This window comes from Chiloscyllium punctatum, chromosome 48 (assembly GCF_047496795.1).
Source record: "Chiloscyllium punctatum isolate Juve2018m chromosome 48, sChiPun1.3, whole genome shotgun sequence".
Taxonomy (NCBI): domain Eukaryota; kingdom Metazoa; phylum Chordata; class Chondrichthyes; order Orectolobiformes; family Hemiscylliidae; genus Chiloscyllium; species Chiloscyllium punctatum.
In genome coordinates, this window is record NC_092786.1 from 37,522,200 (window position 1) to 37,545,585 (window position 23,386).

Genomic DNA, 23,386 nt, shown 5'->3' on the forward strand with positions numbered 1-23,386 from the left:
CTGAACTGGTCCTCACTCTTAACAGCTTCTCCTTCCAATCCTCCCACTTCCTCCAAACCAAAGGAGTAGCCACGGGCACCCGCATGGGCCCTAGCTATGCCTGCCTCTTCGTTGGATATGTGGAACGGTCCATCTTCCGCAGCTACACTGGCACCACCCCCCCACCTTTTCCTTTGCTACATTGATGACTGTATCGGCACTACCTCGTGCTCCCACGAGGAGGTTGAACAGTTCATCCACTTTACTAACACCTTCCACCCCAACCTCAAATTTACCTGGACTGTCTCAGACTCCTCCCTCCCCTTCCTAGACCTCTCCATCTCTATCTCAGACGACCGACTCAACACGGACGTATACTATAAACCGACTGACTCCCACAGCTACCTAGAATAAACCTCCTCCCACTCTGCCCCCTGTAAAAACGCCACCTCATATTCCCAATTCCTTCGCCTTCGCCGCATCTGCTCCCAGGAGGACCAATTCCAATACCCAACAACCCAGATGGCCTCCTTCTTCAAAGACTGCAATTTCCCCTCAGATGTGGTTGACGATGCTCTCCACCTCATCTCCTCCACTTCCCGCTCCTCTGCCCTTGAACCCCGCCCCTCCAATTGCCACCAGGACAGAACCCCACTAATCCTCACCTACCACCCCACCAACCTCCAGATACATCGGATCATACTTCGTCATTTCCGCCACCTCCAAATGGACCCCACCACCAAGGATATATTTCCCTTCCCACCCCTATCAGGGTTCCGGAAAGACCACTCCCTCCGCGACTCCCTTGTCAAATCCACACCCCCCACCAACCCAACCTCCACTCCCGGCACCTTCCCCTGCAACCGTAAAAATGCAAAACTTGCAGCCACACCTCCCCACTCACTTCCCTCCAAGGCCCCAAGGGATCCTTCAATATCCATCAGAAATTCACCTGCACCTCCACACACATCATTTCCTGCATCCGCTGCACCTGATGTGGCCTCCTATACATTGGGGAGACAGGCCGCCTACTTGCGGAACGTTTCAGAGAACACCTCTGGGACACCCGCACCAATCAACCTAATGCCCTTTGGCTGAACACTTTAATTCCCCCTCCCACTCCGCCAAGGACATGCAGGTCCTTGGCCTCCTCCATCGCCAGACCATGGCAACACGATGCCTGGAGGAAGAGCGACTCATCTTCCACCTAGGAACCCTCCAACCACAAGGGATGAATACAGATTTCTCCAGCTTCCTCATTTCCCCTCCCCCCACCTTTTCTCAGTCCCAACCCTCAGACTCAGCACCACCTTATTGTCCTGCAATCTTCTTCCCGACCTCTCCGCCCCCACCCACTCTCCGGCCTATCACCCTCACCTATCGCATTCCCAACGCCACCCCCACCCCACCCCCTCCCCCCACCCCCAAGGCCCTCCTCCCTACCTTTTATCTTAGCCTGCTTGGCACACCCTCCTCATTCCTGAATAAGGGCTTATGCCTCAAATGTCAATTCCCCTTTCCCTTTAACTTGTACAGCTCCTCTAACTCATACGCGCAGCTGGAGGAAAATTATCCCCCAAGAATTTTCTGTCAGCTCACTGCAAGACACACACAAGGGAGGCGGGAGCAGCAAGATGTAAGTGACGGGGGGCCATGAGGTTTAACACTTCCATCAGAAAAATTGCCCCAAAATTAATTTTATTGGTATTGATTTGAGAGGCACACTCTAGATTTAAACTCTAACTGATCATAAGGATATGTGAGGACACCAGATGAGAACAAGATCAGGATTAGCTTGGTATTACCACTTGAAAAAGTTGGCAACGCTCACCATTCAAACTTATACATTAAAATTTGCTGTTTAGCACTGATAAGAAAAATCTTCTAGCTGAAGGAGGCCAAGGAGAAAAATGAGAGCATAATAAAACAGACACTGAACAATGGCTATGTAATTTCAGATCAATTAATTTGAATCATATCAGATTAATGCTTTTTCCTAATTTTTTTTATCAGTCTGAAGTAACCAGGAAAAGTAATACTTGTTACTTTCTAACTAAGTTATAATGACTTTCTTAAAAATAAGAAAACTGCTCTCTCTAGAAATAAGTTGGTAATACTACTTGGAGGCTGTGCAAACCACAATCACTTGGCTTCTTACTAGCAGGCTAGACTAGACGACACTGTTGTAAAAAAATTATCTGGTGGAACAGGGATGCATGAATAGGTTAGCACATCAATACATTAACTTTACTCATGCTTTGTCTGATGGAAAAGAAGCGAACCCTCTGCTAAATTCAACTGTCCTATATTATAAATGAAATGTACACCATCAAACTTCTAGTGAACATGGTCCATACGTCAGAAAAGTCCCACAATTTTGCATATGTTATGTTATCGAAAAAAGTTAAACAAAACACACTGATGTTCACTTGCTGGTCTGTAGGCAACAATATGAAAATTAAAACACTTTGCTGAGCTTCATGATCAGGAAATGAATATAACTACACTACAAAGAGACACTCATCACTAAGGAGAAAATAAATGTGCAAATAAGTGAAGGATCAAGTGCCAGAGTGTATGTATATATGAATGTACACTAATGTAGCATTCCAAGTGACAAATAATTCCCAAATATATTCTACACTGCTGAAATTCTAATTAAAGTATAAACTTAAAATATACATTTAAAGCAATGTTTTAAAAAAGTTTAATGGGGGCTATCAAGAGCAAGGATGGCCCTCTCATACTCCCCATTATTTCAAATGAGCTTCGTCTCACCCCTCTTCAGAGGCAACTGGCTGCCATCTTGAATGTCTCCTAAACAGGGATCAAGTATTAAATTTGCACGTTAGTCTCAACCCCAAATACAATTTATTTCAACAGAGACTTGATATAATTTTTTTTCAACAACTATACATGCAAGTTCACAATCATCTGTGTGTACACACAGATGTTACTGTCTCAGTTCAATACAAAAAAGACAACTGAAAGGATCGCAAGCATGACCTAATTTACCACTACACAAACACAACTTCACATTGCATCCTTGCACAATGATCAAAGGTTTATTGCAGTGTCTGAACTCAGGTCAGTGCAGCTTTCAATTTTTAAACCACTCCTTGGTTTGAAAATCTTAAAACTTTTTGCAGGTTTGACTTACCACTTGTATGTCAATTTGTTTACTTTTCATTTCTATAATCAAGTCATAAAAATAAAAGGCCTATTTGACACTGTCAGTTCTATTTGTGGGTCACAAAGTAACCAATTTTATAGTTTCAAATTGGCTTGAGTATTTGGATTTTGGTTATAATGAAGGAAGGACAAGAAAAAAACAATAACAGTGTATCAAACTAAAACAGAGTATATATGCGACAGTATGAAAAGTATACATAATACAAAGTAAGTACTTACAGTGTGGAAACAGACCCTTCGGCCCAACAAGTCCACACCGACCCGCCGAAGCGCAACCCACCCAGACCCATTCCCCTACATTTACCCCTTTGCCTAACACTACGGGCAGCTTAGCTTGGCCAATTCACCTGACCTGCACATTTTTGGACTGTGGGAGGAAACCGGAGCACACGGAGGAAACCCACGCAGATTCGGGGAGAATGTGCAAACTCCACACAGAGAGTCACCTGAGGCGGGAATTGAACCCGGGTCTCTGGCGCTGTGAGGCAGCAGTGCTAACCACTGTGCCACCGTGCTGCCCACAAGCTGGTAAGAATGATGTAAAAGAGTTCTGTTTATAATCCAGTTAGTCAATTTGGATATTTGTCTTAATATAGCTGTCTTATTGTTTGTAGTGCATGCATTGATTTACAATTGTAAGACAAGCAAAACTCCTTTGAATGTGTAGATTATTGAAATTTCAAAGATCTAACTAAAACCTGGATTATGTATGTCACTGTATGGTTATACAGTGGCATATTTATAAAACAATGTGCATAATAACTTCAAGCACAAAAATAGTGTAAATTCAAATAGCAACTATTAATTAGTCATATATTATTATGACCATATTAATCATATTTAGATTTTCCAATTTTGCTTTCAATTTAAGAATTAACACAATCAAATGAGCTAATTTTTTGAAGAAAACAATGCATTTTGAATTTATAGAACTTCACAGCTGCATTTCACTGAACATCCATGCAAACACTTCAAAAGAAAATATATGTTTCTACATCAGATACATTCAAATTGCAATAGAAAAATATTTGCATTTAATGCATGCTACAGGAAAAAAATTACAAATGTAATATTTGTAGTAATTAACTGATATAACATATATACATGCTTTAAGCACCAAACTTTAAAAAATGTTAGGGGCATTTGATGCTGTGTGTAAACAGCCAACCAATATTAAACCAAATTTTACATGCTGCATACATTCCAGAATGCTTTCAAATACCAACTCAAATCCTATGTCCAGTATAAAATATCTTCAATTTGGCTACTGCAAGTGTTATCATCAGCTCCAGTACATGATTATGTTTATAACCTATTCAACTGCTCAAAATAACTGTTGAAAAACGTGCCACCTAGTTATACATAGTACACTTTGAGACACTGCTACCTGGTGCTCTGATGATTTGGAATGTAGGCCTGATCCATTTACTCTGTGCTGACTTGCTTTCAGTGAGTACAAGAAGATTGTCACTTCCATGTTGACAAGTAGGGGGCTAGAAGAACACAGCAAGCCAGGCAGCATCAGGAGGTGGAGAAGTCGACGTTTCGGGTATAGCCCTTCTTCAGGAATGGACATGGAGGTAGGAAGAGCTGCAGATAAAGAGGGAGAGGGTGCGAAAGGGTTGTGGGTAGGGAAAGGGGAAGACAGGAGGTGGGTGCGCCCTGGTTGGTCGATGCAAGGAATGAATTCAGTAGGTAGCCGGAAGGAAGGGTTGGTTAGAGGATGGAAGGAAGGAGGCGGAGCTGGAAAGGGAGTCCAGGGATGGGTGGGAAGATTATTTGAAATTGCAGAACTCAATGTTGATTCCGCTAGGCTGTAGACTGCCCAGGTGGAAAAGGAGGTGTTAGAATTTAGATTTAGATTTAGATTCAGATTCCCTACAGTGTGGAAACAGGCCCTTCGGCCCATCAAGTCCACAATGACCCTCCGAAGAGCAACCCACACCCCTCTGACTAATGCACCTAACACTATGGGCAATTTAACATGGCCAATTCACCTGACTTGCACATCTTTGGACCACGAGAGGAAATCAGATCACCCGGAGGAAACCCACGCAGACAAGGGGAGAATGTGCAAACTCCACACAGACAGTTGCCCACCGTTCCTCCATTTGCAGTCTGATTCACTGTGGCAATGAAGGAGACCCAGGAAGGACATATTGGAGAGGGAGTGGGAAGGAGAATCGAAATGGGCGGTACCAGGAGGTCAGGCTATGGGCCCGACTGAGATGTTTGGCAAAATATTGCCTAAGTTTACATTTGATCGCACTGATTTAGAGAAGACCACATTGGTGCACTGGATACAGTAAATTAGGTTGGAGGAGAGGAAGGTAAACCTCTGTTTCATAAGGAAGGACTGTTTGGGCCCCTAGATGGAGAGGAGGGAGGTGATGTAGAGCAGGATGCAAGCTGAAAATATCATATCTTTGAAGACCATCACCAAAGAGGAAGAAAATCTGAGCATGCTTGTCCTCAATTAGGTGCTACATTCCTTGAAATCCAAACGTTAGAGGAATTATGCATTGCTGCATTGCATACATTTAAACAACTGGGGTGTCACTGGTGATCATTTAATTTGAAATAAGTCAATCATTCTTATGAAACAAAAGAAAATCTAGCTTGACATTTAAAAGAAAATCAGTAGGAGCACATTTGAGCAATAAAACTTGCAGCATCAAGACTCTTAATTACCACTCCAATGCATGTAAATTTGGTAAAATATTTCCAAACAATTCAAATAACTTTGGTTCTTGTACTCACTGCCTTTCTTACCTTCAAATTCACCTGAAAATACACAAAAAAGCTATCCATAAAGCCAAATATTTTAAGGGAACAATATATCTAAATGACCTATAAACCATCTGCATTTCAAGTAAAATATACAACATCTTTAGAAGACGCAACAGCTCAATCCACAAAATTATACAAATAGCAAATGAAACTTTTCCTTGTGCAATTCATGACCATCACAATTTTTTGAACAATATGCTCGACTATAAGTCAGATTATGCATGCTCATAATAAAAAGTGTCTCATTCCCTTCTTCTACTCGAAGTTAAAGCAAAAAATATTAAAAAGGAACTGGTTCTCAGAAACTGGAAGCAGTTAAGCATGGCATCACAATACCTAGTACAATGTCGCCAGCAACAACAACTATATTCTACCACCAGTACAGGAGGATGTTCAACTCTATTATATGTACCTTATAGTTAAACTTAGATAGTACTTTTCTGGAAAATTCTCAAGGTGGAAATTCCCAATAAAACTGCAACTATTCAGAATTTGAAAAAACATTCTCCTCCATCTTCTGGAATCCAACAATGACCAAGATGTTACAAACATTCTATTTATCCACCTACCTCGAACAAATATATTTATAAATCTGAATGCCATTTATTATGTATTTGCTTTCTTTTATACTTTTGATGCTCCTTTTAGTTTGCAAAGCTCAGATACTTCTCAGATCGACAAGAAACTGGAAAGGCTGCAGAAAATTGTGCACAAGTTGTAGATTTGAAAAAGATTTGTCTAGTTTCAGTTGTTGATTCACAGTTAGTAAAATGGAAAAATAGCCAAACTGGTGTAACTACAAGACTGTACCATCGACAGTTACAGCATAGTTTGCTTATCTCAATGAGTTGATCAACCACATATTCATCCCTCCTTCAACTCTAGCATCCATACTAGACTTTAGCTGTTTTTGCCCTAATTCGTTGTCATGCTGCAACTTCTCTCACTACTTTCAAAGCCTTCTTAAAATTTCCTTCTTCAATCTTTTCTTCTAAATTTCTAATTATAGCCAATTGTCCTCCTACTTTTCTCTTTTCCCTTTCTTTTTTCTCTTTCTGTGGAGCACTGTGGAACATTTATTACAGCAAATATGTTATGTATACACATGAGCTGATTCTGTTAAACTTACCATAGAAGTGTCCAAATCCCATGCTGAAAGCAATAACCAGTGCAAGTAAAATGCATTTATTCAGAGTGGTATTGAAGCGATGCTGCTGCTGATGTTCACCATCCACCACGTCCTCATCAGGTTTCTCCTCAGTTTCAGAAGACGACATAGTTTTTTTTCTAATACGCCGTCTTCGCAGCGTGGGGCTTGATTTACCACTAGTTTCATCACTGCTTGATTCATCTCTGCTTTCTTCAATTGTGGACACTAAGAAAGATGTGACGAAGATATTTTAGGGCAATAGGCATCAAAGCAATATTTTTTTCCTGATGTTAATATCAATTTATCACATGGTGCAAAGGAATAATTTATGAAGCTCTAAGAAGAAATAAAAGCTCTATTTCCAGATTTGCTGGCAGATTCCTATCCTAGCTCTATGCTGACTATGAAGTATGAGGCAAGATCCTAGGAAATAGATTGGACGGAGTTGCCCTGTCCTTTATCCACAATGAAATAACCCGAGAAGGAAAAAGCTGCAGCTATTGTCCTAGCAGGAGAGAAGATTAACAGATGTTTAAAGTCATTAAGGGTCTTAGCAGAATAATAGAGAGAAACTGCTTCCATTAACTGAAGGATCAAGAAGGTGATTAGCAAAAGAAGCACAGGAGACAGGAGAAAGGAGAAAAAACCTTTTTATGGATCAAGTGGTTAGGATTGAGATTGCACAGAGGGTAAGGAGAGGAAGATTCTATTGAGATAGTCAAGAGAATTAGATAGGAGCTGAAAATGTGTTGCTGGAAAAGCGCAGGTCAGGCAGCATCCAAGGAACAGGAGAATCGACGTTTCGGGCATCAGCCCTTCTTCAGGAATGAGGAAGGAATTGGGAATATGGGATGGCGTTTTTACAGGGGGCAGGGTGGGAGGAGGTGTAGTCTAGGTAGCTGTGGGAGTCGGTTGGTTTATAATAAATGTCCGTGTCGATTTGGTCACCCGAGATGGAAATGGAAAGGTCTAGGAAGGGGAGGGAGGAGTCTGAGATGGTTCAGGTGAATTTGAGGTCGGGGTGGAAAGTGTTGGTAAAGTGGATGAACTGTTCAACCTTCTCGTGGGAGCACGAGGCAGCGCCGATACAGTCATCGATGTAGCGGAGGAAAAGGTGGGGGGTGGGGCCAATGTAGCGGCAGAAGATGGACTGTTCCACATATCCTACGAAGAGGCAGGCATAGCTGGGGCCCATGCGGGTGCCCATGGCTACTCCTTTGGTTTGGAGGAAGTGGGAGGATTGGAAAGAGAAGTTGTTCAGGGTGAGGACCAGTTCAGTCAGTCGAAGGAGGGTGTCGGTGGAAGGGTACTGGTTGGTACGACGGGAAAGGAAGAAGCGGAGGGCTTTGAGTCCTTTGTGATGGGGGATGGAGGTGTATAGGGACTGGATGTCCATGGTGAAAATAAGGGGACCGGGGAAGCGAAAATCATGGAGGAGGCGGAGGGCGTGGGTGGTGTCCCGAACGTAGGTGGGGAGTTCTTGGACTAAGGAGGACAGTACCGTGTCGAGGTATGCAGAGATGAGTTCAGTGGGGCAGGAGCAGGCTGAGACAATGGGTCGACCGGGGCAGTCAGGTTTGTGGATTTTGGGCAGGAGATAGAAACGGGCGGTGCGGGGTTGTGGGACTATGAGGTTGGAGGCGGTGGATTAGATAACCAATTGCTCAGAAGAAAGTAGGCTATAAAGGAAAAAGGAAACGATGAGTGGACTGAGGTAAGTTGTTCATGTAGAAATCTCGCAAGGGCTCAACAGGCTGAATAGCCCCCTTAAATATTAGAAATGTTTTATGATTCCACGATTGTACAACACTGGACACCTGAGCCACTTTCTTCAAAACTGAAGTCAGTTACACACAACAATGTCAAATACACAAGAAGGGATAACATTTATACTGGCCAATTCACTTTAAACTTAGATAAGCAAGGCAAACAAATTAGCACATCAGTGTTTTAAGCAATACATCTGTCAAACTGGCCATGATAAAGAACATCCTTCCTTTCCCAGAACTTTTACACAATACTGAAGAGGAAAAAAATGCAACACCATTCAGTTCAATTAAGAACTTACATTACTAAGATCTTATCATTAGCAAGCTAGTTCAAGTCACTTTATCAGTTTAGGGTAATAGATTTAGAGTAGTTTGGAGGAAGTGGGCAAAGGAAATGGTCAAAAAGGTAGGATTTTATGGAGCATTAAGGTTGATACCGAGATATCACAATTAATTAATAGTGTACCTTCTAGAATGCAAGACATGACAGCAAATGTCTCTGCTGTGGTGGGAGGAAATATGCACATTTAGTTGGAATTCACAAGCTCAAATTAAGACTCTAAACTAGTAGATAAGACAAATTCACAGTTAGGTACCTTCACAATGTCTTAACATTAATTCATTGGGGGTTTAACAAAGAAACAGCAATGATATGTAAACCAGAGTGGTGAACAAATTAAAAACAAACTGAAATGAGTGTGAGAATGAGAAATGATACAAATATTCAGGAAGCACAGATATATTTCTAGTACATACATAGCAAGTCTGAAAGCACAAAGAGGAACAGTCAACTATTTTAGCAGGGAGGAGGAGAAATTTCAAAGGGTTGTGTATCTTTGGAATTCTGCACTCCAGAGGCCTGTGAATGTTCAGTTGTTGAGACTGATAGATGTTTGAGCTCCAAGGGAATCAGGGATCAAGAAGGAAAATGGGGTTGAGGTCACGAATCAGCCTTGATCTTATTAAAACAGAAAACATGCTTGAGGAGATGTATAACCTGTTCATTTTCTTATACATATCCAACAAATCCCATTTGAAAATGTAATCACTATTTCATATGATGTGGAGGTGCCGGTATTGAACTGGGTGGGGACAAAGTTAAAAATCACACAGCACCAAGTTGTAATCCGACAAGTTTATTTGGAAGTACAAGCTTTTTGCAGCGCTGCTCCTTCGTCAGGTAGCTAGTGCAGCAGGATCACTGGACACAGAAGTTATAGCCAAAGATCATAGTGTCATGCAACTGATGTGATATATTGAACAAACCTAGATTGCTGTTCAGTCTTTCATCTTTTAGAATGGGTTGCAGGTTTTGATTAATTAGTATGTAAATCCAAGAACGCCTTTCAAGTCACATTGCCAAGTTAGGCTTGTACTTCCAAATAAACCTGTTCGATTATAACCTGGTGTTATGGGATTTTTAACGCTATTACATAGGCATCCAAACAAACCAAGTCACATTGGCTTGAACACAAATAGAAATGGATAATTGTTTAAGTTTTGTTTCAAAAGAAAATCATAGCTTTTAAAATAAGACTTGTACCTCCAACTGTACTTTTAAACAAACTTGGGGCAAATAGTGGTCTTGGAAATACTTTCAAAGCTTTGGAGTTGTCAGAAAATCAACAACTGCTCTGCTGCAACATTTTATTTTATTACATAGTTTGGAGAAACATCCTTTTCATATTTTGCATGGAGACAAAATGAGCTACAAAAGCAAATGCTGAATGAGTACTGATAACTAAAGATGTTTAAAGGTTGAAATTAAGATACACTCCTGAAGCAATTATTGTAATGTTAGTGTGCATCCACGTTATTCCCAAGGATTGGCTGTGGATTGGTTGGAACATAGTTTTCACTTGAACTCAATTGTCCCAATGATAAGATAAAATTCTCTTGCCTTTATTTTTGTTTTTGCTTCCAAGCGAAATCACCTCAGCCAGTTCTGAACGGATTTTGTTGTTATGAGGTGGTATTTAATAGAGGCATCAGATCTCACCCATTAACTGGAGAGTCGGCAAGCATTGCCTCATCAAAAGACAACCCACCAAATCAAGTGCCACTGAGGCACTTAACAGGACAAGAATGGGTCTTTCCTGGGTTCAAGGGCCTTGACCCCACCCACCAAAATCTACTGTCCATCAGAGGTGAGCACCTCACCCCTGCATCAGGAAAGAGGCAATGGTTGCTGGCAGAATAGCACCCATTAAGGCCTAGTATCATTATGAAACACAGGCCACAAGTAGATGATGTGGCTTGGTGAGGTGCGGGTGGATGGAAGAGCAGGAAAGTTAGGAAGATCACTCTCAGCAGCTCTCCCTTTCCAATGTCAAGTTCTATAATTAAACACTAAGTCCATGACAACAAGGGACCTACCCTCCTCGAATTTCATAAACAAAACCTATTGGGTATGCTGTTCAGGCTTCCAGTGAGGTGAAAACCCCACCCACCACTAGGTGAATTCAAGTAGCAGCCGTATGAAGCCCTTAAGTTGGCATTGAGTAACCTATCAAGAGTCACAACTGACAGCAACTAGGGAAGATAGTTCAGGACTTACCATGTAAGAGGGTACTGACCACCACGGTCAATGACTGGGAACTATGTGCAGCAAACCCGACATAAATTAATTCCTGCTGAAAAGTAAAACCATTACTCTTCTGAACTTATGAGTTGGAATGACAATTGTTGGGCCCGTTCAGAAGTTACACCCTGCAACCAAATGGTGTTACATTTACTCCTACTATACTTGTTCAGTGGTTACAAAAACCTTCCATTTCTAATATTTCCTATTCTGATGAATCCCATTCCCTGCATAACATGCTTTCTTACTCCATCATTCACAGTATACCTGAAAAATCATTTATAATTTTTGAACAGGCCAGTGTAAACAAAATGTAAAGCAATTTGCAGGTTAAAATACCAAGCACTGGGCTCAGTTTAAAAAAGCAGCATAAACAACAGTCATATGAATCACTATTAGTCACCCTGCATAAGTAATGCCTACTGGTTCCAGTTTGATCACGCCACTTAGGAAAATCAAATTGCCAGACAGATGCTCTGTCAGCCACTCTTTCACATGTTCCAGAACCTTCCAAAACTACTTCTGCATACTTTATTTCAACCATTTTTGTTAAAAGAAAACCACGGTCCTAAACTACAAGCCACACATCAATGGCATTTTTAAAAGGAGGATGTGTCATTTTTAAATATGAAATATTTGGGAAGATCACAAACCCCTTTTCTTTAGAAGCCAAGAGATCATGACAGAAGTATAGGGTTGAATTTAACCAAAAATTGTTTAAGTGCTAACTTTAGGAAGCTTCACAGAGGGTATCCTTCTGTGATTCCGGAGGTACTTTTCCCAATCAACCCTGCACTTTTCACCTCATTAAGTAGCTACCACAAGTTCATCGCATCGCTCTCACACAATCGTGCACTCAGCAGCAGCAAAATGCTCACTAGTGCTAGGAAGTTCCAATATTTATGCCAAGGGTGCCATATTTAAACCCCAGTGGCACAGTACGTCAAACACTGAAGGAGACAACTGTGTCTGAACAGTGTAATGCAAGGACAAATGTCAACAGACAACAGGCTGGTGAGCTGCTATGGCCAGGTACCCACAGACTTGTATCAAGAATTGTCACTGACTATTTTCTCTCCACTGCCTGGGAAATAGCAACTTGCATATAAATAATACAAGGTTAGGTCATTATAAGATGTCTATGCATACAAAAAAGGCCCCTCCTCAATCACTCGGGAAATTCTCATCTAGCCATTAAAAGCTTGGATGATTGTCACCATAGTTTCACAACTGACTTGCCACTGCCCATCGGTCAGAGCCTAGGAAAATTCAGCCCTTAGAGTCACAACTATAGTGCAACGCTAGACAAAAGTCATGTCAATCGGTAACCCTCAGACTTCTGAATGTAAACAGAAGTCTACCAACATAATTAGAGGACTCAAGACTAGAGGTGACTTGAGTGGTGACCTAGGAAAATAGGAAAAAACAAAAACCTGCATTGAGCTCAGCTGTGTTGGTGAAGGACAACAAGAATGTCACGCATATGGGGCTCATCAAACTTGGATATAGAGTTTTCAGGCATGTTGAAGATGATAACAAGGGTGGGGTGTAGCATTATTTGCTTAAAAAAAACAATTACAGCAGTGAGGAGGGGTGATATACTAAATGAAGCATAAGATGTGGTCTGATGGGTTAAGCTCAGAAAAAGTGCAGCCACACTGCTAGACAAATACAGGAGACTCCATAATAGCAGAGAGTTAGAGGAAGCAAATTTCTGAGTGTAAAAACAAAAAAAAAGGCAATAATAGTTGGGGACTAATCAAAATCCTGGAATTCCCTCCCTAATGACATTGAGAGCCAACCTGCAGCACGTGGACTGCAGTGGTTCATGAAGGCAGCTCACCACCACCTTCTCAAGGGCAACTAGGGACTGACAATAAATGCTGGCCCAGTCAGTGACACCAGTGTCCCATAAGTGAATATTAAAATAAAAGTGAACTATCCAAAATATCAACTGGGATACAGACAGTGTGAAATTCTTGAATTACATTGAAGAGAACTTTTTAAACATGCACATAAGCTCAGTAACAAGGGGGCACAATTCTAGTCATTGGATATTAAGCTGGACAGGTGGATGAAATAGCAGTGGGTGAGTTAGTGATCAAAATACAATCTGATTTAGCATCATTAAGGAAAAGTGACAAAGATAGAACATGAGTAAATAGTGGTAAGGCAAATCTTACAAAGCTGAGAGATGATATGGCAAAAGTGAACTGGATGCAGCTACTTAAAAAGAAAGTCAGTCAAAAATCACTGGGGGACATTCAAAACCAAGATTCTGTGTGCCCAAAGATAAAAGGATGGTACTGCCAAATCTAGAACCAACTATCCAGAACCATTCAAGGACAAGGTAAAGCAGAAAAATAAAAGATTAAATAACAAAAAAAGTCATATTTTAGGATGTTTAAAATGAATTTAGAAAGTGAAGTGAAAAATAAAATTAGGATAGAGGATGAAACATTTTTGAAAATATATTTCATGTAAAAAATAAAAAAATGTATCATCAATATTTTAGGAGCAAGAGCTAAGGAAAGAGTTTTGCCTGTCAGCGATATATATCGTAACTCGTGTGTAGATTCAGCAGCTGTTCACAGAATCACAGAAGATTATCATTCAGTCCATCGTGCCAGCACTCGCTCTTCAAATGACCATCATTACATGGTGCCAATCTCCTGCCTTTTCCCCAGACCCTTGCACACTATTTCTATCCAAATAATCATCCAATGTCCTCTTGAATGCTTCAATTGAATGTTCCCCCATTATATTTCCAAGTAGTGTATTCCATACACTAACTATTCACCATGTAAAAATATATTTTTCTCACATCACCCTTGCTTCTTTTGCACAGGAGCTATGTCGGAATGTTGCTTAGGATGGAGCATTTCACCTTCGAAAATCAGCTAGAAAAACTCAGATTTATTACTTTAAAACAGAGAAGGCTGAGGGGAACCTGACTGAGGTCTTTAAGATTATGTAGGGCATTGACAGAGTGGATAGAATGCAATGGTTTCCCTTGGTTGAAGATTCAATAACAAGGTGACATGATTTTCAACTGAAGGTCAAGAGCTTTACAGGGTATTTGAGGAATTTTTTTTTCATCCAGGGTCTGTTGGGAATCTGGAATGCACTGCTTGGGAGGGCTGTAGATTGTAAATTTCAACTTTTAAAAAATATACAGATAAGCACTTGAAATATTATAACATCAAGGCTATGGGCCAACTGTTGGAAAGCGGCATTCGCGTACATAGGTCAATGCAGACTCAATAGGCTTAAGGGCCTCTTCTGTGCTGCATGGCTCTCCAACTCGGACTTCACAAATGTACAAAGTTGGACAATCCGCAGTAAAGAAGGATCGTCCTATGAGCTAAAGTAAAGAAGACTGGAACTCTACTCATTGGAGTTAAAGAAAAATGAGGGATCATATCTTAAAGGGCTTGACAGGGTAAATATTGAAGGGACGTTCCTCTCATAGAGACAATATAGGACCAGAGGTAAAAACAATGACTGCAGATGCTGGAAACCAGATTCTGGATTAGTGGTGCTGGAAGAGCACAGCAGTTCAGGCAGCATCCAAGGAGCTTTGAAATCGACGTTTTGGGCAAAAGCCCTTCATCAGGAAAGGCTTCCTGATGAAGGGCTTTTGCCCGAAACGTCGATTTTGAAGCTCCTTGGATGCTGCCTGAACTGCTGTGCTCTTCCAGCACCACTAATCCAGGATATCGGACCAGAGACAATCTAAGAATGAAAGGGTGCCAACTTAAATCTGAAATGAGGAGGAATTTCTTTTCTGAAGGTTGAGCATTTTTGAAACCTCCTGCCACAAAGCTACGAGGGCAGAGTCCTTGTGCATATTTAAGATTGAGATAGGTGGATTCTTGATCCATAGTGGGATCACAGTTTACAGAGAAACGGCAACACAGTCATGATCCTACTGAATGGCAGAGTGGGCTCGAACAGCTGAACTGCCTTCTCCTCATCCTTTTTTTATGATCTTACAGGATTAAAAAGTAATTATGTTTTAGCCTCAATAGTTATGCAATATTCTAATAATTGAACAAAAACAAACAGTTGCTACTAATTACGAATTTCACACTTACTCCAAGATATCTACAACAGAGAAATAAATTACTGTGGTCAGAGACTGTTAGCTCATACAGAGTTAAACTCTAGCGACCAATGCTTACCAGTTTCTGGTGGAGCAAAGGTATACTGGCTGCTGGAAGACGAGCCTAGGTTCAATTCATCATAGTTTGTTTGCTCTTGTGCTGCAACTTCAGTTTCCTCCTGGACAGCCTGAAGATCTTCTACAGGTGGCGGTTCAAGGGTAACAATATCTGAATCATCACTAGTTGCACCAACAAAAGTACTGTCATCAGCCATTTTACCTTTTGCTGGCTAGAACAAGCAAACAGTAGTCTTTTGTTAAGTTTCCATTTAAAAAATCAGAATCAGCAATAACCTATTCATCTGACCATCTTACACTCTTGCCAGGTGTTTAAAAGTTACTTTGTTGGTACAATTCTGGTAGAATGATTTTAATTTACTTTTAATAGTTGGAAATACAAACATTTTGACTTCCAAGAGGGATCAATTAAAAAAAAGAGAAAAGAAATAGTAAATCAAAAAACTAGCGATTAGGGGATATCAAGCTTATAAAATGTTGACTAAATGTAATAAATTCTGTCTTCCCCAACACCACTGAACTCAAGAGGAGATTGTACAATGTCTTGTGTTCAATATAGGATCCAGGAAGGTTTATGCAGAACAGTACATTTAGAGTTGAAATGGATGAAAGAGCAAGAGAGTGAAACAAATGCAACCACACTATATACCACTCAAAATTCCTATGATTGAAAGTGAAGCCAATTAATATAAGGAGTGCGAGGACATATTCTTTTTTGAGGTATGTTAAATTAGAAAAAAAAAGCATGATTTTAAAACTTTACTTCAATTAACATTGGTTGAAACTTGAGATGTATAATGCAGTTCTGGCAAAGCAGCTCCCAGGATTATTGCTCTTCTGATCCTCAGCCACAAAGTTGACTTTCATGACCGTGAGAGATTATGTTTAAGGTATTTTTACTGTTCCATATGCTAAATATTTTCTAAATGTTTGTTGTTTAGACTATTCTCATAAAATGCACACATCATCACTTCAGTTTGAATCAGCTATGTACAGTTAGAGGCTGTGTGCTACACAGAAATGATAAATTCCTGCATACTAATTATTTAAAACAGTAACTGTTTTTAATCAGGGTTTTCATGATTCCATCACCTTTCCTCAATAGCTTTAGTGGCAATATTATGCAATTTGCTACACTTTCCACAGAAGCTATGTGTGTTAACATCTGACTATTTAAATATTGTGTCTGTGTTCATAACAGAGAACAGATTCCAATGTACTCTCACCTCAGAGAATAATTCTTTTTCTGCTAACGTAACCGAGGTGGTAAGAGTTTCCATTGGTAGTTCTGGGTGCTCAGTTTCTTCTGCTGAAAAAAATTATGCAGTGCAAAAACACGTCAAGCTTTCATTAAATTTAAACCATACAACAAATTATTCAAAAATGAAAATTAAGAAGTTGCCACAATGAAATCCCCAGGGACAAGTTTCCTGGTTTACATACGACTAGCTGCCGGGATTATTTACATTTCTCAGTAAAACACCACATTGCCAGATTTGCAGCAACCAAAGAACACAATGCAGAGTTTCCATTTAATAAAGTACACAATGTGCAAAAGAAGTTTTTTATAAATTTAAAGTTAAAATTATTCTAACAGATTACAAATTCAAATTTAATTATAATAGACAAATATAGAAGCTGATTATATTCCATGATAGTGTATCATAGAAAATATTAAGAAATGAATTAAGTGATAATCAAAACACATCAAGTATCTATTGCAAGAATTTTATTCTACAGAAATGATAACTAATTCATATTAATAACAAAGTATTTTGCTATGCCAAAACAAGCTTTATATTTAGTTACATGAAAAATTCATTCCAAAATTAAAATGTCTCATGTGTTATAGCTTGGAACAATTTTAGCAAATTTCTAAGAATCCACTTTTGTTTCAGCTAGCAGTTTGTAAGGTACATAACCGGCTTACTCCTAACCAGAAGGAGACTCATTCAAAGCATAGCGACAAACATTTCACCTTATGAAACAATAATGTGCTTCTGCTTCACATGTTCAATATTTGGAAATTAGCATAGTGCAACACCTATTTGCCAGGAAAAACAACGGAAGTAGTTGAAGTGTAAAGCTCTGACCAAACAAAACAGTAAAAATCCTTTGAAACAAAAGCACTTTCTCTCCTTAAATGCAACATTCAGATATTTAAATCAACCTGTTCAGAGTTGTTATTAAAATGATTCGAAAGGGAAGTGTGGAAGCTGGTATTTGTGCTAACCTACAGATTTACAGCAAAACCCTGGGAAGTCCCTAAAAGTCTTTTACTGCCTAATTCAACAAACAGATATCAATCTGGGAAACATGGCAGACCAAAAACCAATGAAACATATTGTTTGATAGGTCACAAGAGAGAGCAAGAAAGAAGAGAAATGAACTTGGACTTAAATTACCTCATTGAGAACCATGGAACCTACTTCCTGTTCAATGAAACAGAGTTGTAACTTGTAGTTACTGCCAGAAAATAGTGTTATAATCCCAGCTCATGTTTTTACTGGACAAGTCAGATGCTAGACTGAAATTTGACTTGATACATCATATGTTATCTCAGTGGTCTTTAACGGAAGCACAAGCATGCAATGCAGATTTGGTTTTTACAACAAAACAGAAGTTTATTACTCACAAGAAATGAAAATTGAAATAGAACAAACCATGTTTAATGATTTCCAAACACACAGTAAAACTCAGTCCCATTTATCCCAAAAGCACTCCTTTTACAGTATTCACACCAGGGTGAATTCCCTCTATTAGATCTACAGTTTTTCATTTAACTGTCTCTTCATTGAGAATCTGACAGTTGTATGAAGACTCAGGAAGAGGCCAAGTTTAGACTTTCTCAGCTTCAAATAACACTTATGTTTTAACCACACACTTCTGACTGGAATTTTAACACCAAAACATCCTAACACTGCAGTGATCTAAATCTTAATAGTTCTTAACTATCTCCATTCTTTAGGAGCAACTGTTTTACACATCCAGCTTCAGCAAGACTTCTGCAAAACTGCTAAAATTAAACTGAAAAAGTGTTCTTTCCCAACACAGAGTTATTTCCCCTGATCAAAAAGAAAACAAAAAAAATCTTTGACCTTTTACACTGAACATCTAATGAACATTTACTCTGTTCACTGAGAAGCTCATAATATAAACAAAATCCCATTATACATCAGAAAATCACCTACAAAACCACCCACAAGTTGACGCATAAACATTTTTAGAGAGACTAACCAAAATCTACATGTCCCGAGCAAAATCCAACCTCTAAAATACATAATGTTAAAACATAGAAAAACCACACACCATACATCACATGTTGGGAAATATAACAGCAAAGATTTTGATGTTTTTTCAAAAAGTAAAGGAATTATATCATGGGAAGTGTTGCCCATCCCTGTTTGGCCTTCAAATGGGAGATTTCAGAAGGCAGTTAACAGTCAAACACATTGCTGTGGGTCTGGAGTCACATGTAAGTCAGTCCAGGTAAAGACAGTGAGTTTCCAGTGGGCCAAATGGGTTTTTACAATGATTTGATGATAGTTTCAAGGTCACAATTAAGAGTGTTCAATTCCAAATTTATGAATTAAATTTAAATTTCACTAGGTTTCACGCTGAGTTGTAAACTCACATCTCTAGAACGCCAATAGTCAAGTGACATTGTTACAATGCCACCATCTCCACTCATGTTAGCAAGGTTGGTTGATGAACAAATATTGGCCAAAAGACCAGGAAAACCCCCCCATAACTGGATGGCTAAATTCATGTGATTTATTGATCAAGGTGTAAATCTCTCACACTTGGGAATGAAGGGCAAGGGTAGCTGTGCTAATAAATAGACTTGCCAGCTCCAAGTTTTTGGGCAGAAAGTAAAAGAGGGAGCAAAAGAATAGTGGTTAGTGTCAAAAGAGAAAAGAAACCACAGGTTCCTTGCAAGATACTAAAGCCAGATGCAGGAGGGAGGTAACCTTGTTGCAATCCTTTTGGGGAATGTTAATGTTTAAAGAGAAATCCAAACACTCCATAATTATTTGACAGAACTAAGCCACATAACTCCACGTTTTTATACATAAAAGACTCACATGAAGCATGCACTGTTAACTGAACACTATAGTTTTCTTAAAAAGAACTGCATCATCAACTCAGTTCTACCCGTTACGTTCCCTCCCGAACAGGAGTTCCACTCTCTTTTGAAATATTGAAAATTCATTCACTTCATTAAATGTCAACAAAGGTATGTCACAGACCTCTGGAATTCACTCCAATTTACCTCCATGTTGTTTGTAATCTTGAGGGAAAAGTAGCTGAAAGCTTTGCTCCAGCTTGCAGCTAGTGCAATAAACCGACAGTGGTCCACAAGATTTAGAAGGGCTTGGCAGATACCAAGCTAGGTGGATTACACATCAGGAAAATGCAAAACTCAATAAAAGGAAAGGACAAGGAGGGACATTCTACTACAAAACGCTCTCCTCATCTAAAATCCATCTGGCTACAGCAGTCACATTTATTGGACTAAAATTTACAGGAACCAATCAACATAAATAAAACTAAATAGTTGTTACATACACAATTTTTCTCAACCTAGAAATTAGAGGGAGTGAGCAAGAAGATTAAAGACTGTGCAGCTTGAGAGAAAAAAAATTAAGTTTGCACTGGAACATGCTGTTCCACCCAGCATAAATGTACACAAAAAGTCAAAAATATATACACTATGTCACCAACTAATCCATCCACTTATAATTTTTAAATATTTAATTTTTTGCTAATAAAAATGTTTATATACTGAAATATACAAAAGTAAGAAATGAAATACCTCCTTCAAAACTTGTCTCACAAATCACAGTTCATTACACCGCAGTAAATCTGTTTTTTATGTTTCACAATAATTCCATTACCCCAAAAGGGACAGAAAGCTTATCTAGTGAACAGCCGGGTAACAAGCACCAGAAACAGCCCAGAACCATCTCTACAATTAGTTTAACAGGGGAATGCCAACAAGGCAAAATTAGGGAAAATTAGCCAGGGTCACCACTCCTGATACAGAATTTTGCAGGCAAAGCATAAACCAGGTGAGAAAAACAAAACAGGCAATGAATTGACCTTTTCCAATTGAAAAATTCCATCTCTGCCCACATATGAATGACAGTCACTTGGGAAAACTGCTGGTGGGTATCCAATCTTCATGGAACAGTATTCCAGCAAGAGGGGTTATGTAAATAATTAAATAATAACTGAACTTGAGATCATTAATTGGTCTCAGAATGATAAACTTGCACATGCTAAAAGCTACATAACCAGGTCCTGTGTAATTGTTTATGTAAGCAAATGGAATTTATACATACATTTTTTTTAAATTAAGAAGGTACAAACAAGCTTGACAACTAATCTCAGCTGCATGGCAAGATAACAACACCTTGATGAATTAGATACAACCTTCCTGGTCTGAGAGTTAAGATTGATAGATAACTTTACCCATTGCACCTCCATGGCAATGACGGCTAAACCAATCAGCGCCCTCTTCTCATGTTGTGTAAAAAAAATGTCCCCTTGTTCAAGTCTGTTTCTTGCATTCTTGTTCTGATGAATGCAAGATAAATAGTTTCAACTTCTTGTTTCTTGTTAGCAACGTTTGACAGGATATTTATTTACAGCTCCTTCATACCAGAAGATTAAAACAACAACTTCTTTAATTGAATCCATTAGCTGCTATATTGCTTACCTTGCAATTCAAAAGGTTTGTCAAGTTGTTGATCTGGTGAAGGCTGTGAAATGCCTTCAGCTTCTCCTTTGTCTGAGCTGAGTATCTCCACATCAGAACCCTAAGCAAAGGAGATCATCAATTAACAAGTCACATTTAATCATTTTGCTTTTAAAAGCAAAGTACATTTAATCAATCAGCTACAGTTTGCAACTTTTCTGTTGGAGATCAACCTGAGGGTGTGCACATCTTGACACTGCATTTTACGTTAGATTGTCAACTTGGGTTCAGTTGTACCAACCACTTCTCAGATGGATTGCAATGATACCTAAAAATCAGGGCATGACTTTATCTGCCCAACTGGTAGGTAATTGATGGGGAAACTCCAAAACAGCTTCCCATGAAAGTGTATAATATGCCACAAATCAATTCAACTCTGTTCAATATGCAACTTAAATATCTCTCAAACCAAGACTCCAGCTTTAAACTGACAGGTAATATATTTTAATATATCATATATTCATTCCACAGTGTAGTTACAAAGTCTACTATCTTCAAATCACACGTCAAAACAATAAGAATGATATTCTAGGGAGCTATTCCCCTAGTAAAAGAAAGAATGTGTTGTCTAGCCTTAGGAAGGAAAGGGTAGACATCATCCTACTGCAAGAGACGCATCTAACTGATAAGGAACATTTGAAACTGGAAGCAGGGAGGTTATGACAGGGTATTCTTCTCCTCCTTCAGCTCCAAGAGTAGAGGAGTGGCTATACTGGTAAGAATGATATTTTTACGAGGCCTGTTTATTTCATATTATGCGCCTGGAAGGAGGCAGAGGGAGGAGTAACGATGGATGCTGGAGGCCCGGCTGCAGATAGCTGAGGAAACATTGTAATAGGCCCTCTTTGGTCAAGTTGCAGTGAGTCACGGCCCTCTACTCATTGCACACACAAGTGGCTAAAAAAAAAGTCTCCTTTGCTAAACAAAGATGATTTGAATTTGGAGGTAAGCCAGGTAGATATCTGGCATATTTGGCTTGATGGAAAAAAGCTCCCCAATCTATTAGGTCTGTTAGGGAGAAGGCTGGCACAATTACATGTGAGTTGAAGAAGATCAATGTTAGATCTAGGGAATACTTCACAGAGCTATACTGGTCAGAAGGAGGCGAACACAGTGCAGTGAGAACGCAGTCCTTTTTCGAGAATCTGGACTTCCCCAGTATAAACACGGTACAGGCTTTTCTATCGAATGTAAATATAATGGTACAGGAAGTAATAAGACATTTCCAGGATGGCAAAGCACCTGGGTCAGATGGATTCCCAAGTGAATTCTATAAGAAACTCATAAATGCGTTGGTGGAGCCACTTATGGGGATGTATACCTTTTCATATGCACAGGACTGTCTACTGCCGTGTCTTAGGGAGGCTAATATCTCCCCCATCGTGCAAGTATGCCAGCAAAGATTGATCCCCGGTTTGATGGCATCCCTAAATGCAGAAAAAGCATTTAATGGGAAAGAATGGCTGTATCTGTTTGGGGTCTATGGAAAATAAAGAGCATGAAAGCATGGGAAGGGTTAAAACATGACGATCACTGGCAATCTGTGGTCTGTGGAAGGGAGGATGGGATAAGAATAGTGGAATGCTCTTAACCTTACTCTGCTAATTAGCGTAAGGCTGAAAGGTCACTATGGTGAGATGAGATAACAGTTAGTAGAGGTAGTTTCCCTGTTAAGAGTCATTATGACAAGATTGGGACCATAAATATTTGGGACATGACATGAAATACCTAAATTAATAGTTAGTAGAGTCAGCTTGAGAAAGGAGACTATTGTAATAGATGGAATAGCTAAATATCTATCACGACAGGTTAGTCTGGAATGGAAGATCACTGTAGCAGAGATGATAATAAATAACTAGGAAAATATTAAGTAGAGTCTGGAATGCAAGACCATTGTTGCAAGGGTTAACACTAAATATCTAAGTGACATTAGAATTACATTAAGTAGAACGTACAACTAAACAGATAATGGGAATGAACA

At 39.5% G+C, this 23,386-nt stretch overlaps 1 protein-coding gene across 2 annotated transcripts in view; it reads right to left on the reverse strand.

Annotated features, from left to right (window-relative positions):
• Positions 1–23,386, reverse strand: part of ccpg1 (cell cycle progression 1) — a 63,381-nt gene that overhangs the window by 25,112 nt on the left and 14,883 nt on the right. Inside the window, exons 3-7 of one of the 2 annotated variants that reach the window (XM_072564974.1) lie at positions 21,367–21,466; positions 16,871–16,950; positions 15,646–15,856; positions 7,091–7,336; positions 2,758–2,796 (exon numbers count right to left, since the gene is read on the reverse strand). In XM_072564974.1, coding sequence (XP_072421075.1) covers positions 2,758–2,796; positions 7,091–7,336; positions 15,646–15,856; positions 16,871–16,950; positions 21,367–21,466 — 676 coding nt within the window. Of the gene's footprint in view, positions 1–2,757; positions 2,797–7,090; positions 7,337–15,645; positions 15,857–16,870; positions 16,954–21,366; positions 21,467–23,386 lie in introns of both variants that reach the window. The other variant, XM_072564973.1, reaches the window with a different exon arrangement.